The 19038-nt window shown below is 42.7% G+C and overlaps 2 protein-coding genes across 11 annotated transcripts in view; both read left to right on the plus strand.

The window, feature by feature from the left end:
• Positions 1-12257, plus strand: part of htt (huntingtin) — a 31833-nt gene extending 19576 nt beyond the window's left edge. The window contains exons 46-68 of the mRNA XM_085460800.1: positions 132-208; positions 578-713; positions 802-819; positions 1034-1241; positions 1409-1554; positions 1692-1869; positions 1951-2049; positions 2206-2390; positions 2506-2632; positions 2780-2883; positions 3117-3271; positions 3368-3507; positions 3615-3700; positions 3842-3972; positions 4087-4219; positions 4455-4610; positions 4725-4915; positions 5675-5789; positions 6249-6462; positions 8168-8381; positions 8583-8745; positions 9202-9362; positions 9830-12257. Of these exons, the coding sequence (XP_085316926.1) occupies positions 132-208; positions 578-713; positions 802-819; positions 1034-1241; positions 1409-1554; positions 1692-1869; positions 1951-2049; positions 2206-2390; positions 2506-2632; positions 2780-2883; positions 3117-3271; positions 3368-3507; positions 3615-3700; positions 3842-3972; positions 4087-4219; positions 4455-4610; positions 4725-4915; positions 5675-5789; positions 6249-6462; positions 8168-8381; positions 8583-8745; positions 9202-9362; positions 9830-10043 (3351 nt within the window). The 3' untranslated portion in view covers positions 10044-12257. The remainder of the gene's footprint in view (positions 1-131; positions 209-577; positions 714-801; positions 820-1033; positions 1242-1408; positions 1555-1691; positions 1870-1950; positions 2050-2205; positions 2391-2505; positions 2633-2779; positions 2884-3116; positions 3272-3367; positions 3508-3614; positions 3701-3841; positions 3973-4086; positions 4220-4454; positions 4611-4724; positions 4916-5674; positions 5790-6248; positions 6463-8167; positions 8382-8582; positions 8746-9201; positions 9363-9829) is intronic.
• Positions 12258-14122: 1865 nt separating this feature from the next.
• The window catches only part of rgs12b (regulator of G protein signaling 12b), a 47628-nt gene continuing 42712 nt past the window's right edge, over positions 14123-19038 (plus strand). For 3 of the 10 annotated variants that reach the window (XM_085460254.1, XM_085460259.1, XM_085460258.1), the window contains exons 1-4: positions 14128-14309; positions 15332-16627; positions 16759-16998; positions 17249-18223. In XM_085460254.1, coding sequence (XP_085316380.1) covers positions 15566-16627; positions 16759-16998; positions 17249-18223 — 2277 coding nt within the window. In that variant the 5' untranslated portion in view covers positions 14128-14309; positions 15332-15565. The other 7 variants (XM_085460261.1, XM_085460262.1, XM_085460263.1 and 4 more) reach the window with 7 other exon arrangements.

The raw sequence follows: 19038 nt of genomic DNA on the forward strand, positions 1-19038 counted from the left end.
TTCTTATGTTTTTCCCGGTCCAATTTGGGACCTGTTCTCGAATTTTAAAGTGATCAGATGGGAAGAACTGTTAAAGTCAAACTTTTTGTGTGTTTAAAAACCCTGATTGTGTTCATTCTTCCACCCTTCAGAACAGCATAGCACAGCTTCCTGTGGAGGAACTGGATAGGATCCAAGAATATCTCCAGAACAGTGGTTTAGCTCAGAGGTAAAACCTTGTGTACTGCAGCCATTTTGAGAGCTACCCCACAGTTTGTATTTTTGTTTTAAGTGTGATTTTTTTTTTTTTTTTTTTTTTTTGTGCCTGTTGAAATTAGTTTTGCCCTTGGATTAGTCACCTGTTCAGACCACATTGAAAGGATAGACTGAGGAATTGTATGTTGTTTGGATTTCCCAAATAATGCACACAAACTAAAATGTGATATGTGTTGAGTTAATTTACCCAGTAGGTTATTGAGAGGGCTGTACTGAATCTGCAGGTTCTTATATCCATATGTTAACTAAAAACAAATTTTAATTGATTGATTTATTTATTTTTTAAATTGTAAATTTTTTTGTTTGGTTATTTCTGTCCCAGACATCAGAGGTTCTACTCCCTGCTGGACAGGTTCAGAGCCACTGTTGTTGACACAAGCAGTCCCACTCCTCCAGTGACATCACATCCCTTGGACGGGGATCCTCCGCCCGCTCCTGAGTTGGTCATTGCAGACAAGGTGAGGAACTAGACTTGATGAATCTAATAATCCAGGTTTGTCAGACTGTGCAGACCATCTGTTTACCCGTTTGTTTGTTTGATTTTAGGAGTGGTATGTGGCTCTGGTACACTGTCTTATTATGCACTTAAATTTTATCATCTGCATAATAGAAGCATCCAGACACATTGGCGCTCCAGTGCGCAAACATTAGCCCACAGTGATGATAAAAAAAATCTTAAATATGTCAATTCCTGTATATTAGGGCTTTTTTTTTTTTTTTTTTTTTTTTTTTAGGATTTCACAAATGAACCTGGAATTCTGTCATTTTTTTCCCCCAGGAGTTCAATCTAAGCCTTCTCTGTCCATGCTTGAGTATGGGAATGCAGCGGTTAGCACGCGGTCAGGGATCACTTTTGTTGGAGACAGCGCTGCAGGTGACCCTCGAACAACTAGCAGGGGTCACCGGGTCACTTCCTGCACCTCACCAGTCTTTTCTGCCACCGTCCCAACCCCAGCCCTACTGGGACCAGCTGGGTGATGTGTATGGTGAGACTGGGAAGGAGGGGAAAAATGCATTAGAAAAAAGTTAGCAAAAAAACCCCACAAGTATCTGTTCTGTCTGGGTTTTTGTTCACTGGAGTCTTTTAATTAAATTTAATTCAAAATAAAGTTTTGATTCATTATTTTCCTAAATTCTTTACCGTATGTTTCAGATGAACCAGGGTTCTACCCCAGAGTTTTGTCACTCTGTAGAGCACTATCTCAATACCTGCTAAGTGTGAGCCAGCTCCCTTCTTCACTACATATTCCCTCAGACAAGGAGCACCTCATCACCACCTTCACCTGCACTGCCACTGAGGTAAACGACTGATTTGATTTCAGAAAATTAAAGCTTGAAGACAATGTCAAATTAGTATGATATGACTGCTTTGCACAACCTTTGATTTCTTTACAACTGTCTTAAACCTTTGTGAATGTGACATCATGGTTACACAGGTTGTAGTGTGGCGTCTGCTCCAGGACCGGCTGCCCCTGAGCGTGGACTTGCAGTGGGCACTTTCTTGCCTGTGTCTGGCGTTGCAGCAGCCCTGCGTCTGGAACAAGCTCTCCACCCCAGAGTACACCACCCATACCTGCTCCCTCATTTACTGCCTTCGCCTTATTATTGTTGCAGGTAATCAAAGCAGAAAGATGCATTTTTGCACTTTTTTGTAATATCTTTGCTAATTAAAAGTCTTTCGCCTTTCCCTTGCAGTGGCTGTGAGTCCTGGTGACCAGCTGCTGCATCAAGAGAAGAAAATGGCAAAAGGAGAAAAAGATGATGGAGACCAAGTGGATGCAGCACATGCTGACCGTAAGAATCTTATTTTAGACACTGAGTTAAAGTTCAGGGTTGTTTCATCTAGTTTTATTATTGCAGTCATCTTTTTTTTTTTTTTTTTTGTTGTTGTTGTGAGTAATTCTTCTCAGATGAAAGCCTTAGGGTAACATTTAAGTCTTTGTGTTACAGACATGTGTGAGTGGCAAGCATGTGAGATCATGGCTGAGCTGGTGGAGGGTCTGCCGAGCATCCTTTCCCTTGGTCATCGTAGAAACTCCATTTTACCCACTTTTCTCACACCAACATTGCGCAACATTGTTATCAGTCTGTCTCGGCTTCCTCTGGTCAACAGCTACACCAGAGTACCTCCACTGGTGAGTTTTTGAAAGAAGTTGTGCCAGTAGGTAACTGAATTTAACACATAATTAAAATCCATTTCTTCTTCTTTTTAAAAAAAACCTGTTTATATGCTCTGTCTTTGTGGTTTAGGTTTGGAAACTGGGCTGGTCCCCTCAGCCAGGAGGAGAGTTCGGCACAACGCTGCCTGAGATCCCTGTGGACTTCCTTCAGGAAAAGGATGTCTTCAGAGAGTTTCTTTACCGTATCAATACGTTGGGTACAGAAACATACAATCAGTCCATTCTTATCACATCGATGATGCTTTCATTTTTTTAAATTACATTATTTTTTTAAGTATACATTTTTTTTGTTTTTAAAAAAAACCCTATGCATTAAGCATCTGTGTGGGTTTTTGGTTGTTCAGGCTGGAGCAGCAGGACTCAATTTGAGGAGACCTGGGCTACTCTACTAGGGGTGCTGGTCACCCAACCCATCACTAAAGACCAGGAGGAGGACCCGCAACAGGAGGTATGCACACAACTTGAACTCTAGAAATGTTACTGGGAAGAAAGATTTATGGAAGTACAAACTTTGCAGCATGCTCATATGGACTGAACTATTTGTTTATATTGGAGTATGTAATAGTCTATATTTTTGTCATGTGTCATTTAGCACATGCTCTAAATATTATGATGCCTTGCAAAAAGATAATACATCTGTTGCCGTCTTATTGCATGTCTTTCTTATTTGTTTTTCTCTAGGAGGACTTGGAGCGTACCCAGTTGAATGTGTTAGCAGTGCAAGCCATCACCAGCCTGGTGCTGAGTGCCATGACCCTTCCCACTCCTGGCAACCCAGCAGTTAGCTGTCTGGAACAGCAGCCTCGCAACAAGAGCCTAAAAGCCCTGGAAACACGGTAGTTATGGTTCTAATATTTGTAACTGTGCAGCTGCCTAAAATGAGCAAGTGACAGACAGATTTTTTTTACCCTTTTGCTAATGTTTATGCTCAGGTTTGGAAGGAAACTTGCAGTGATTAGAGGTGAGGTGGAGAGAGAGATTCAAGCGCTTGTGTCAAAAAGGGACAACGTCCATACATACCACCCATACCATGCCTGGGATCCTGTGCCCTCACTATCAGCAGCTTCTGCAGGTAATAGAAAAAGTGCAGTCACACTCTCATTAGCCTCAGCTTGTTCATTTCATCAACCACTTCTTAAAATGTATTTGTAAAGTAACTGCTTGACTTATTTGTTTCAGCAGGTACGCTGATCAGCCATGAGAAACTGCTCCTTCAGATCAACACAGAGAGGGAGATGGGCAACATGGAATACAAACTGGGGCAGGTAGGAATCATAGGAAAGGGTAAACTGTTGTTAGGAACAATGTATACGTTGTCAGCAGTGCAACAGTTCTTCTTTTTTTTTTTTAACATTATGAACAAATATGTTTGGGTTTTTTTTTTAACTTGGCATGTCACTCTCCAGGTCTCCATCCATTCAGTGTGGTTGGGTAACAACATCACGCCTCTCAGGGAGGAAGAGTGGGGTGAGGATGAAGAAGATGAGGCAGACACTCCGGCGCCCACCTCCCCACCTTTATCTCCTATAAACTCTAGGTTAGTCAAATAAACACAACATTACATACGTGTACACAGTCCTTCAGTGCACAGGAGGCATCTTGTTGTAAGTTAAGATGAGACACTCTAATTGACTGTTTGTGTTTCTCTCAGAAAACACCGTGCAGGCGTGGATATTCATTCATGTTCTCAGTTTCTCCTGGAGCTCTACAGCCAGTGGCTGATCCCCAGCACTCCAAGTAACAGGAGAACCCCAACCATCCTCGTCAGTGAAGTGGTCCGATCGGTGAGATATGATGCATGTGCTTAGTTAAAACGTATTCGCCTAAATATCTGATCTTAAAGACCAGTAGACTGTCCTTCACTGATGTGACAGAATACACTTAGGTGAAACTTTACTCTTTAATTTAGACATATTAAAATGTATGCCGCCTTGTCTGTTCTGGCAGCTCGAAATGAGCCTGAGACCAGAGCCATGCTTACTCTGTCGGCTGATTGTACACTCTTGTCCTTCCCTGTAGCTGCTGGCAGTGTCAGATCTGTTCACAGAAAGGAATCAGTTTGATATGATGTTCTCCACCCTGATGGAGCTGCAGAAGCACCATCCACCCGAGGATGAGATCTTGAATCAGTACCTTGTGCCGGCCATCTGCAAGGCAGCAGCTGTTTTGGGCATGGTGAGAGGAGCTGTGTGTGATGGAACCTGAGATGGTTCAAGATGTGTTTGAGTTATCAATATAGCAGCACGCCACTGCTCCCACTATATAAAACTTTTAAATTTACGTTTATAGGACAAGGTAATAGCCGAGCCCGTGTGTCGCCTTTTGGAGACGACCCTGCGCAGCACTCACCTTCCCAGCCGCATGGGAGCCCTGCATGGGGTGCTCTATGTGTTGGAATGTGACCTTCTGGATGACACAGCTAAACAGCTCATCCCCACTGTCTCTGAGTACCTTCTATCGAACCTCAAGGCTGTTGCTCAGTGAGTATAAATGTCATGCCTGTGCAGACGTTGACCTTAACTCATCTTCTAATGAGCTTAAGTGATGAAAGAGCCTTGGGAACTAATGTGTCTAATGTCAGTGTGTGTGACCACCCCACCTTCCTCCTCTGTAAGAGGATCTGCGAATTAATTAGTTTTCATCCAGCTTAATACAGCGATGGAACCAAGAGTGCAGTGCAACTGTTGGCCCTTAGATGCTGCTTTTTACATTTCAGATAAATACAGACAGTGGCGGATTAAGAGGAAAACCTGAACTCTTGACCTCCTACTGGGAGGGTATCTGTTTTGCTAAATGCACCAAGTTGCTTGCAGGGTTAAATCCATCTGTAGACCGAAAGGAGATTAATACTAAGTGATCACCTTTAAGATAGAAATGCTTCATGGGATAACGTGTGTGTTGTCTTCCAGAATGACAATGGGGCATTCTAGGATCACTGACAGGTTGGAGTATAGAAATGGTATGAATCACACGCTGTAGCATTTGCTGCCAGCAGGTCTTCCAACTATGGGATGTTTTGGACCTGCGTTTTAGCTAGAACTCTCACCATTGCGGAAACACTTCTGGAGTTACAGAGATTGTTGTTACTGAAGCTGTTCTAGCCCAGCATCTTATTAACACTTTATGCTGTCATTTACTTTATATTGGCATTCATCTGTAGCCACTGGAATGTATATTTTTCTGTTTAATTATAATGATTTTTTTCTACTTGCTGTGTGTCGCCCATCTCTATTCTGCAGCTGTGTGAACCTGCATAACCAGCAGCATGTGTTGGTGATGTGTGCAGTGGCTTTCTACATGATGGAGAACTATCCTTTAGATGTGGGAGCTGAATTTATGGCTGGAATAATACAGGTAAAGTAAAATAAATCAAATTATCTGACAGCTGGGCAGTAAATGATGTTTACCCTGCTAGCTCTGAAGTACAAAGTCTGACTGATGTCTGACTGCACATGTGAGCATGGAGGAAATTGTGTGGCACATTGACCTCTGTTGAGAGGATGTCATGTATTCTGCCACCTGCACGCTCTCTCCAGGCAGCATCCTTGCTTAAACCAGAGTATTTCCTGTAGTGAGAACAAGAAGCAGACCTCCTTCCTGTGTCCTGATCTGATTCTCCTGATGCTGTCCAGAGTTCAGAAGTGAAAATGGCTGCAGGAAGCTCACATATTGCACAATAAAATGAAAGCAAAAACATAAAATATATATATTTAAGCATCTTGAAGGGGAAAAAAAGTATTTTGATTTAGTGCCATATGTCCTTTATCTTTTGCACTTTCTAATAACGTCTTCTTCCTCATCTTCGTCTTCTAGTTATGTGGCGTGATGGTGTCAGCCAGCGAGGACTCCACTCCCTCCATCATCTATCACTGCGTGCTTCGTGGTCTTGAGCGCCTCCTTCTGTCAGAGCAGTTGTCACGGATGGACGGTGAAGCGCTGGTCAAACTCAGCGTGGATAGAGTCAACATGCCATCTCCACACAGAGCCATGGCTGCTCTGGGCCTCATGCTTACCTGCATGTATACTGGTAAGCAAGGCTTTAACATGACTGCTAACTTTAACGTCATCAAAAATGTGTTGCTGGCATCCTGGCTTAATCACTGGTATGCACAATTAGGACTGGTGTTAGTGCTGCTGCATTCCCAAGCAACTCCAAACCTGCTATAGCATCAAGCTAGCTGGCTAACTCTGATGTAATACTTTGCATCAGGTCTTTTCAAAGAAACAGATAAACTTGCAGGTCTTTAAGTTTCCTACTTAAATGCTTTGCCACAGTGAGCTTTTCCCCCCCCCATTTAATCCCTCCGGGACTAATCCTTGACCCTCTTCTTACTAACATTATGTAATGTGTACTGTCCCCCTCAAAGAGTCAGACCCCATACCCCACATACAAATGATTTGCCTTTGCGATAGTCAGTTAGAAAACAAGAATGTAGAGGGATCTAATTGATCAAGTATTAATAATCTATAGGCTAAAAGTGGAGAGGAATGCATAGCTGTCTCTAAGCCTAGTAAATGGCTAACTGACAAACTTATGAATGACTGTGCATGCTGCTTTAGCAAGCACCTCGTATTGTTGTTGGTGGTCTGTGTATATGTATATAATAGGGCAGCAACAATTCATCAAGTAATTTGAATAATGACACAAATTCCTTTTGGGCTTCGATGCTTCATTTAAAGCACGGCATAGTAGCGTGCTGATGTGTTAAATGATGTAAACGTTGATAACGTGATACAAATGTATTTAGGAGCAACGTATGAATAAAGAGTCCGACAACATTAAGCCCACGCAGGCCCCAGTTTTAAACAAAAGCACTGATAACACAGCAGCAGTGATTATGACGCTAGCACAGTGTAACGTTGAGCAAGAGTCTGTTTAACACTGTAAAGAGCAAAGAGGCGGTGCTATTACTGAGATAGTGAGCTCAGGTAGAGTGAAAGAAAACGTGTTTCTAGTGTCCAAAACAGCAGCGCTAATTCTGTAATTAAAATGTTTACTGGGTTCACTTCATCCCTTATCTGAAACCGAATCATTACAAATACACCAGCAGTTTTGCATTGTGCTCTTTACCTGTGGCCTCTTTACACTTGCTACCACTACTAACACATTCTCACTAAGAATCACAGCATACCTTTTGTTAGTGATTTCATTCATTATGTCTCTATTACAGCATAACTGCATTTTAAAACTTGGCAGTACTTCATTTTGAGCATAACGCTTGTACACCCGCTTGCTTCCTGCATGTAATAGATGTTATCCAAACTGTACTTCTGGTATACCTACCTCTAACCCTTACGCTGGACCTTACTAACTCTACCAGCTCTTAGCGTGCCCTCGTCTTTATGCTAATACACTAATATGAAGTTCTGTTGCTTAGGCTAGCCAGCAAATTCCTTGACAAAACCCCAGCTCTTTAAAATGTAAACTGGTTCAATAAATTTTTGTATATCCCTCTGTGCTGTATGTACAAACTGAAGCACATTTGGGCCACAGCAGTGAGTACCCAGGAAGCATGGCATTTAAATTCCCTCAAATCATTTAAACACCAGTCACTTACAGAAAAAAACTTAAGAATGTAATTTGACTTAAAGTAGCGCCCATAAATTAACAAATTTTCTGTTTGAGATGAACAAAATTCTGATCTGAATCTTGTGATATGAGTTTCCCGACTTCCGCTCTAACCTTTGCCCCACTGGTTCAACCGGTGCCACCCCCCTTCTCGTCTTCTCAGCTGTGCTTACGTCGGGTTCAGACGTGACAGGGGTTAGAGGTCAGGTTGACTCTGCTGTATCGGAGGCGGTGGGCGTCACGGCGGGTCATGTTGGTTTCTCTTCAGGCAAGGAGAAAGCCAGTCCTGCCAGCCGCCCCGCCCATTCTGATCCTCAGGCCCCAGACAGCGAGTCAATCATTGTTGCCATGGAGAGGGTCTCTGTGCTCTTTGACAGGTACACTGCTGCTACACTCTGACACACACACACACACACACACACACACACACACACACACCATCATACAAATAGCTTTTGTAGTTGGAAAGATGAAACTTTAAAAAAAATCTTTTGTTAGTTTATTACTTTAAAAAATGATCAGATTGTTGATCAGTCTTGATCTTGATTTGCTCTTCTTCTGGTGTTTCCTGTTTGTAGGATTAGGAAGGGTTTACCCAGTGAGGCTCGTGTGGTGTCCAGGATTCTGCCACAGTTTCTGGATGACTTCTTTCCGCCACAGGACGTCATGAACAAGGTCATAGGAGAGTTCCTGTCTAATCAGCAGCCTTATCCGCAATTCATGGCGACAGTCGTCTACAAGGTCAGCAGCAGAACACGAGTACATTCACATCAACAAAACAAGCAAAATGTTTACATTTTTAAAAAACGAAAATCTTGAACATCAGGCTTTTAGTTGTTTAATTTATTTCTTTGGTCACACAAGTGCTGCACTATAACTGTTTTTCACATCCCATTGTCCTATTTACAAAATCACACTGGAACAAATACAGTGAGTTCTTGTTATTTTCCCAAAAATGTAAATCAAGGTACATTTCAGCGCAGTTAGTAACACTTGAATTCGAGTGAGAGCAATGAGTCAAGGATGCATTATATTGAAAAGTTAACCTTTCATTATAAAGTATAAATCTTGCATACTCATTCTTTATTTCAGATCTTTGTAATTTACAGACACAGATTTCAAAAACCACTTCATGCTGGAAATGTAACAGAACGCCAACTTTTTAAAAATTTCCTATTCCTGTGCTCTCATATGCAGGTTTTCCAGACACTCCACGCTACAGGCCAGTCTTCTATGGTGCGAGACTGGGTGCTCCTGTCATTGTCCAACTTCACTCAGAGGACACCAGTGGCCATGGCCATGTGGAGCCTCTCCTGCTTCTTTGTGTCTGCTTCCACCTCCCAGTGGATCTCAGCACTGTATCCTTACATACCACGTAAAAGATCTCACAAGCAGGAGACTGGACCGGAGTGGCTGGGTGGTGGTAGAAGCAGCAGCAGCTGATGTCTCAGTGTTGCAGTGATTTGTAACAACGCTTTACTTTAATTATTTCTAATGTTTTAGTAAAACAGTTTACTCTGTGAACTGTGATCAAATAATTATAGTTTAGCTTCTTTTTGTGAGCTTCTGATCCACAGTCGTTTTGTTACCTGCATTGGGGGCAGGAGATAGGAGAAATGACAGCATGATCAGCAGTTTAATAGATTTAAGCCTCATAAAATAATCATTGTATAATTATATTTAGAACATTTTCACTACCATCAGAAACTCTGATATACTCAGAGTTTCTATATTTTACACACACACACGCGTGAATGCAGCACAACTTAGCTGATGCTTGCAGACAGTGTGATCTGTTGTCCTTAACCCACCCGCTTTTAACCAGACTGCCACACGTGATCAGCCGAATGGGCTCCAGTGAGGTGGTGGATGTTAACCTGTTCTGCCTGGTGGCCATGGATTTCTACCGGCATCAGATTGACGAGGAGCTGGACCGCAGAGCTTTCCAGTCTGTATTTGAGACTGTGGCCTCGCCAGGCAGCCCTTATTACCAGCTGCTGGGCTGTCTGCAGTCAGTCCATCAGGATACATCACTCTGAGGGCAACAGACAGAGAAGGGCATGGAAGCACACGGAGAAAAGTGGTTTCAAGTGAGGTGTGGTAGGGTGAGAAATTAGATCTCTATTTATAATTCCTGGATGAATTGTGACTAAGGGTAAGAACAGAATGTTTTATTAGGAAAAAACTACTGTAGCTTCATCCCTTTTTGCCCTTTCAATGATAATAAGATAAGTAGAACTACTGAACCCACGGCAACAAATTCAGTGGAGCGAGTATTAAAAGGTTGAGGAAAAAAACAAAAAACCCCAACCTGAATTCAATATTAGGCTGTGTGTTTAAATGTAAAAGGAGCATTCTCTGACGAGGAACAGCAAGCTTCTGTATCTGTGTGGAGATTGCACCCAACAACCCAAACGGGCCCCTCAGATGAATCCTTGAGACATGACTGCACCTTCAGCACTTCCCTTTCAGCACCTTTTGAGATATTTAGTAAAAAAAAAAAAAAACGATGACGATCATCAAATAAAGAATTGGATGAGTTTATTTTCCTGTGGGAACTTGTGGGGATTGAGTATTGTGATGTTAGTAAAGTAAACAAAAATAGAAAAGTATTTAAAGTTTCAGTGCATCTATTTTTCAGTGAGTCATGTGCTTAAGGTCTGGTTAGGATGCTGACAATGGGCTGACACGTAAAAGTCAGAAACACCTGCTTGAAGTCGATGAGTACATTTCTTTATGTGTTTAAGTTATTTGTGGTCATTCACACACTTTAGTTAAATAGAAAAATATTTTAGGTGGAAGAATGAGCACCAATAGCCATAGTGTTTTTTTTTTTTGTTTTTTTTTTGTGTGTGTGCATCTGTTTATTTTTTTTTTTTTTGGGGGGGGGGGTCTTTTTCCCCCCCAGGGGATTGGTTTTGCAGTTTTAATTTGTCCCAGCAGAAGGTGTTTATGGATTTTGTTTGTAAGGGAGGGGAAAAAAACGTACCTAACTTATAACCAGCGCTCGGCCACATTTCCATATATCTGCACTGACATAACAGCGGAAACTGTCAAGCATGGAAAAATACCAAAATTATCAAAATTGCAGTGATGTTGTCTTCATTTCTTTCCTTTTTTTTAACTAGTATCAGAGGGGGCAAAAGATTCCCTTTTGATTTTTATTACCTTGCTTACGTCTGTCTAGTCTTTTTGTTGTTGTTGTTTTGTTGGTTTTCATTGCAGTCTTGTTTGCTCCTCAGTGCACCTGAATGATTCCACCTGTCTTTTTCTTGTACCTTTGTTAATTCTCAGGATGTAAGATGTGACTATATTATTGTTGTAATAAGACTGGAAGTGATTTACAGTCCTCGTAAAATAGTCACCTTCATATCTTGTAAAAAGTAATTGTATAGCAACATAAAAGCCATGGTGCATGATGAAATGAGAACTGTAAAAACGATAGGACTTAGACGGTAAGATAATGTGATGCCATTTTCTTTTGTCCTAACGCGCACGAGCACAGAAGAAAATGAAAAATTAGCGAAGAATCGTCAGAATGCGGAAAGCTGCAAGCTTCTAGTGTTTTATTAAAGACTTGACCTCGAGCTGCCTGGGAGTGTGCTGGGCTTTGTTACTCTGTACATACACTTGCCTTAGATAAAAGACTGAATATGTTTGTCTTATACACGGAAAGCTTGAAAGCATGCTTAGCATTATGGCTATTTTCTTTCTGTCTTTAATACTGTATTTCCATGGGTACGGTTGACTTGTGTGGAAGAGATGCAAAACAATCCAAAGGGAGCCTTGTAACCTTAGCGACCAACAGCAGCTTTGACAAATCAACAGATGAGGAAGTGTAGCATAGCGGTGCCACGTCACAGCAGGAGTTCTTTGTCTGTTTTTTGTTGAGCTTTAAAATATTGTTTCGTCTCAGAGCAGTAAATACTTCATTATTCATTGTCTTTGTGCAGAATATTAAATACGCATGGCACTTAAAAAAAACAAAAAAACTAAGAGAAAAAAGAAAGTTCTTTTGATGTTGATGTTAGACGCTTTCTTTATACGCAATGAGTGCTGCAGTACATTAAAAGTAAACATCACAGTGATTTGTATGCTAAATGTGTAACCGCTCACCAGTCTTAAAGCTGGTGACTGGTTTCCTTTGATCATGAGAAAATAATGTATTCACACAATGAATGACAGAGTCCTCTGCAGCTGTTGAAATTCCAATGTGAGGCCTCGCTGAAGCAGATTAAAGGAGCCTAAATGAGTCCTGCTTTCAAAGTCATTTCGAATTCTTGGGGTGGGGAGAAAGTAATTAAAGATGATGGGAAAAGTCTTTTTCTAATCTACACACTACTTTCGACGTTTAAAGAAAACTCAAAAATGTGGTTGATAAAATGTAGATTTTTCAGCTAGTCTCTGGAAGGAAAAGAGCAGGGGACCCCTGCTGGGGATAATGCGATTATGCAGAGGTCTTTTGTGATTTGGGGAGATGGGCTTTGGGGCTGTCAACAAAGCTCATGTTACTCTGATTTAACGCTTCTAGTGAAGGCTTTATTTTGTTCCACATTAGGAATAAATCGTTCAGAAAATATTGTAGTCACTGTTCTCGGATAAAGCTGAGAATCGTGCTTTGAAACAAATTTGGCAACGACTTCCCATAATCCTGATTCTAAAGGTGGTAGACTGAAAATGAAATGCTTTTCTTTACATTTTCTTCAGGCAGGATCTTTGAAAGAACCTGAAGTGTCCACATCTTTTTTTTTTTTCTTTTTCTTTTTTTTTTTTTTTTTGTGTTCCCCTCTTTTATTTACATTTGCCTGTAGAAATATTACTGGAAGAGATTGTGTATTTGTTAATTTTAATATTTCAAAGAGATTAATCACTGCATATGATCTGTTGTAGAAATAAATTATTTAAACATGTAACCCCGTTCTGAGATTTGATTTGCTGAGTGAGAGCTGTAAGTCACGGATGACAACTCTGACTGTAAACCAGCTAAAGGTACTCTGTGTTTGCAAATAACAATATTACAATCATGGCTGCTTTGTACCCACAGGACCCCTTGTGTGTCTGTCTCTAACACGATCAACCTGTTGGGTGACAGACGTTTAAAATGCTCTGCCTCGTCCTCGTCTTATCCAGATAGAACAAGCTGTTGCCAGCCAACTTCAATTAACCACAAAGCGGTCAAGCCAATCTGGGGACACAAGTAACTGAGAGATGTGCTCATGTGAAGGTCCACACCGTAAAATTAACTGACCGATTACACGGTCAAGTTATCACATTTTGTACAATTTCCTTTTCTCAGCTAGGCAGTAAAATTCCTTTTTATAGACCACACTGTATGAAAGCATGCTCTTATTTTACAGCATCATTAAGATGGGTGTTCCTGATTAAAAGATATTAGCAGGATTACTAGGTAGCTGCCATATGGTTTGTGAAGCACTGAAATCAGGATGGCACAGGTGTTAAGCAACTGTAGATGCTTCTTATTGCTGAAGTTTACATCACATCATCTGAAAGAGTAGTAGCTGACAACTGATGGGGCTTCTTTTGGCATTTCTTTTTGCACATCAGTGGAGCCACACTGAGATGTGATGAAGCCTAAAGCATTAAAGCAACAAGTCTGGTGTGCTATAACCAGTTGTTCCAGTCAGAGCTATTATACTTTTATATGTGTAATCTTTTTTTTTTTTTTAAATTGGTGGATTCATTGTTAAACTTCAAATTTAATTACTAATAAGCAGGATACTTTTTAGGCTAAATATTTAATAAATTCTGGGTTAAAAAATAAAAATACAGTGCTTTGTGAAGACAGTTGATTCTAAAATGTAGACATCCTGAGTGCACTCCCCTCCACCCTCCACACCCACCCTTAGCTTTTATTTTTTAAGTTTAGTGAACTATAACTTGTTCCAGTTTAGAACGCATTTGGATGTTAGCTTATTGCACACTTCTCCACACTTTTGCAGATTTCTGGCTGGTTTAGTTCAAATTGCACAATATTGCGGGTTTTGGTTAAGTTCAATCAACTGGATCGCACTTTTACATGAAATGACATGGCTACGAAGTTGGTGAACTTTAATTCTGTATCATTTCGGCTGTTAAAAGTCCCCCCTCCAATCATCTGTACACCCTCCTCCGCTGCCCACTCTAAACACACCTCCCTCTCCTCCAGTCCTCCTCCTCTTAAGGCTACTTCGCCAGATGGTGCAGCCTTTTCTTTTGTTTACCCATCGCCCCTGAGTTTACCCAACTAACCTTAGCTACGCAACTATGGAAACTTCTCGGGGAGCATCACCGCCGGACACCGACAAGTAAGTCAGATGTTAATCTCGTGTTGAGTGAACCGTCTGCTCCAAACATCTTTGTCGGAACATGAAAAAGACCTGCATCCACCTCTTACTTAGCCATCCCTACTTTTTTTTTAACAACCACTTCAGCCAGCTGTTTTCGCTTCGTGCTGTTTTCTGCTTATAAAGACACAGATAATTTGCTGTGCTTCCAATAAAACTCCCCGTGATTAAACAAGCTAGCAGCTGCAGAGTTCGCTCTCCCGCTGCGTTTCTGACACCTGTGGAATCGTCTACCGTTAGTACTTTTTTTTATTATTTGTGATTTCTCTATCTAACTTTTGTCAATTTGTCCGCATAACTGTTCGCTATCCGATTGACAACTGGAGTAGCCAATGACAAGATGGGAAAGTTTGTGTACGCCGCCGTTGCCACGGTTACGCACCGACATTCCAAAGATCTGGAAATCGAGGGGCGGGACTACAGTTTAAGCACGGGTGGATGCGCTTTTGAACAGCGAGTCACGGCAAGAAAAAAAAAGAGAAAACTTACAGTAACTCCATAAGCTGAGAAGAAGCATGCGTTTCTCAGCGTAAAGTAATAAACGCGCTGTTTGGGGTGTTAACTCACAGCACTGTTCAAGCAGGGATAACTCTGCTAGCATGCACAGCTAACTAAACTAACGGTAACGCGTCAGCTAGTCCCAGCTAATGTCAGTGTCCTTCTAACAAGAGTTAAAACATATGTGCTCACATTTATCACACTGAGCTTTTATTTAACGTAAACAAAAGCGAAAGTTGTTTGGGGGGAAAAAGGAGAAAGTTGTGAAGTTTTTGCACAGCACAGGTGTGCTGGGCTGGGTCTCTGTAGACCTGATGACAGAACTGGTGACTTTATAGGTGTGGCTGTGTCCTCCCAACTTCCAGTGATCTGATAGAACACTTTACATGGGCCCAAGAGCATTTGGTGTAGAAGCCCACATGTTAAGCATGTTAGGGTTAAGAAATCGGTCATGATTGATTTGGTTCTGTTCTTTTGTACTTTAGGTAACCTGCCCGGAGAAAAGATGGTGACACCAGGATGGGAGGCCTAGCAAGGTGGTGCCAAGGCTGAGGCTTGGGTTCTCACCCACCTGCTGCATTTTGAACTGCTGCTCATTTTTCGTAGCAATCTGACGCCAGGGCTGCTTGACGAGAAGACGTTGGAGGCACGCTGCGTTCTTGCTTTAGTAGAGATTAGGGACCTACAATGACAAATGTAAATTGAAACTCACTGAATAAATGGACAAGAGAAAATTTCCTGGCACAATGTCCAGGCAAATGGATGTGTCATGCAAAAGGCGCCCCATCGGTGGCAGCGGTCTGAACTTCCCTCAGTCTCAGCAGGGTTGTATACGGGCTGTGGAGGTAGCAAGAGGGAGAACAGGGTATGGCTTTACGCTGTCAGGCCAAAGCCCTTGTGTCCTTAGCTGTATCCTGAAAGGAAGCCCTGCTGACTATGTGGGGTTGCGCTCCGGGGACTACATCCTCTCTGTGAATGACATCAACGTCTCCAAGGCGTCACACGAAGATGTGGTCAAACTGATCGGACGCTGCTCTGGTGTTTTGAAACTAGTAATCGCTGAGGGAGAACGTCACAGGCGACACCACCAACGCTCTGCCGGCGGTCGTCACCATAGCAGCAACACAATGGCGGCATCCTACCTGGACTCATGCTCCAGTGATGATGAGTTGGATGGATTCTGTGATAACAGTGTTAACAATAACAACAACAGCAGGTCAGGCTGTGGAGCCCGTGGAGGCTGGTACAAACCCAAACTGGACACTAAGCAGCTGGGCATCAACCGGGCAGAGAAGGTGGTGGCAGAGCTGCAGTCTGGAGGAATTTTTAACATGATCTTTGAGAACTCCAGCCACTCCTCCAGCAGCTCAGACAAAGAGAGACCTGGAGTAAGTACGTCCTCGTCAAAGCCACGTCCGCTGTCTGATTCCGAATTCCCAGCATATCGGAATTCCTCACGTTCCCAGAGCAACCCAAACCTGCTCTCTGAAGAGGAGATGGCCCAAGTTCTGAATGATGATTCGGTCTTCCTAGAATCAGACTTTCGGCATCTCCACCTTCAACACCATGAAGAGCAGGATGTTGATGATGGAGATGGTGGCGACTTGGGCCTAGAGCCCAGTGAGGGTATCCTCAATGTGGGAATGATTGTTGGCTATCTGGGCTCCATTGAGCTCGCCTCCACAGGCACAAATCTAGAAAGTGACAGTCTGCAGGCCATCAGAGGGAGCATGAGGCGCCTCCGGGCTGAGCAAAAGATTCATTCATTGGTCCTCATGAAGGTGCGAGTGGAGGTTTTTTTTCTTCTTCTTTTTTTTCCCTTGTGTTAATTTTAATGTGATTGTGTTATTATTGTTAACCATATTTTCCCTGGTATCAAGTTTGGTAACATGCATTAATTATATCCTACCAGGTTATGCATGACAGTGTGCGTCTGTGCAGTGACAGAGGTCAGGTCCTGGCCACCTATCCTGCAGAAAAACTAGCCTTCAGTGCATGTTGTCCTGATGACCGGCGATTCTTCGGACTGGTAACGATGCAAGCTACAGACGACCATGATGATAGGCACTTCAGCATTGCACGAGATGACGAGGGGAGTTTAAGGACTTCTTGTCATGTGTTTATTGTGGACCCAGATCTGTGTCACCACCAAGTAAGAGTTACAATTTAAACTGATGGGAAGGAAATATCTGCAGAATGTCTGTTTTTTTTGTTTTGTTTTTTAATGGCATGGGTAATATTACAACACAGTGATCAAGTACTCAAGAAGTTACTCATATATCTTAAATCTGGTGAACCTAATTTGTTCTAGTCGAAGCGATGGTTGTAAGCCAAAGATTTATTAGCAGCTACTTTTTCTGTATTGCATTAGGACAAACTCTCAGTAACTGTTACTTCCTCAGGTCCATCTGGGTGTTGCCAGGAGGTTTGGCTTTGAGTGTACCCCTGACCCAGACACAGGTGGCTGCTTGGAATTCCCACCCAGCTCTCAGCCTCTCCTCCAGTTTGTTTCTGTCCTTTACCGGGACATGGGAGACAACATCGAAGGGGTTCGCGCCCGTGCTTTCCATGACCCAGACAACGATGCCCAGCAAAACCACAGCACCAGTAGCAACAGCGATAGTGGGATTGGCAACTTTTTACCAGAGGAAAAGAGCAACAGAGTGCTTTTAGTTGACCTTGGAGGTCCTCCAAATCACAACCACGTCTCTGGGCCGCGCCACTGGGACAGCCCACCGTCATCGCAGCAGGCTTGGAGTCCCACTCTGGGAGCAGCAGCTTCTCATCCACCTCCTCCAACGCTGAGAAATGGCCATTATCGTAATGACCCCCACCTGGCTGATCTTCCTCACCCTCTCCCCTTATCTCACCCTGATGTCCCTGTCAGGCACTCACGAGGGGTCAACCCACACCACTACTCATCAGGGAAGCGGGGAGGAGCTGTTGGGGGAGGAGAATGGAGAGGGGCTGGAGGAGCAGTAGGGGTGGAACCGCAGAGGTGGCTACCAGTCCATGTGTTGAGAGACTGGCGTCAGCAGCACCACCACAGCCACCTCCAGGGCCTCAGCAGCGATCAGGAATCCTACGCAGAATCCACTGACGGATGGTCATCTGCCAACTGCAGCACCCTGCCCCCACCGATGAATAAGATCCCAGCCGACCGCTATCGCGCCCCGCTGGTGCCTGGAGACCACCTGCCACCACCTGGAGGGAGCCAGCCTCCACCTCTGTCACATCCCCACACCCACCGGCTGGCTGTTCAGAAAGATGAGTGGGCTAAGAAGTTATTTGGTACAGGAGACAGGGAGCGGACAGGAGCCGAGAGAAGTGAAAAAGAGAAGAAACGAGGAGGGAATGTCAAGGAGGGAGAGAAAAAGGTATGTTTTAAGAAAGTTTTAAAAGTATTACATTTAGTAAAATTCTGGATAAACAGAGTTATTTTGTGTAACTTTATTCATTTTATTTACATAACCAAATCCGTCATATAACTTTTTGATATTCCCTGAAGTGCTGTGTAGTGTCAGTTTGTAGGTTTTGGGAGAGTTGTGTTAAAACTGACCGCGAGATGAGAAGCCCAGTATGCAGCTGGCATCCCCCATCGCACATCTCTGTTGTTGAAATTTATTCTGTGTAGAGTCTGTTCAAAACGACAGTTTATTGAGGCTATAAATCCACGTGGGCATCGTTTTCTCAAGGCCTAGAATTTCACTCCTTCTGTGATCAAAGTATCATTTCACTTTGATACAAAACTTTTAACTTGTTTTGAAAGTCACTGGATAATTACAGCACCCAGCTGGCTCTATCCCTAGACTTAGTGCAAGTGGATTGATATGTTATTTATCCCTCACTGCTCCAGTATCAGATCATTTATTATGCATTAGCCAGATAGCTGCCTTCACCTGAAAACCACCTGTTTTCCACTGTAATGGCATTAACAGCATAACAGCAGAGCAGGTTTAAGGTTTAGTGAAGTAATTGTGTAGTATCCTCTTATCTATTTGGCATAATTTTAAAAATAGCTTGGTTGCATTGTTGTATGAAAATACACTTCCTGTTTTTATGGTTGGTATATATATATATATATATATATATATATATATATATATATATAAACACCCAGCACGCCCCTGCGGGCGGTTTATCCTTCAAGCTCGGGTCCTCTACCAGAGGCCTGGGAGCTTGAGGGTCCTGC

Source organism: Copadichromis virginalis, linkage group LG6, assembly GCF_057382275.1.
Source record: "Copadichromis virginalis isolate Kocher_CV1m ecotype Utaka linkage group LG6, C_Virginalis_male_GT1.1, whole genome shotgun sequence".
Lineage (NCBI taxonomy): Eukaryota > Metazoa > Chordata > Actinopteri > Cichliformes > Cichlidae > Copadichromis > Copadichromis virginalis.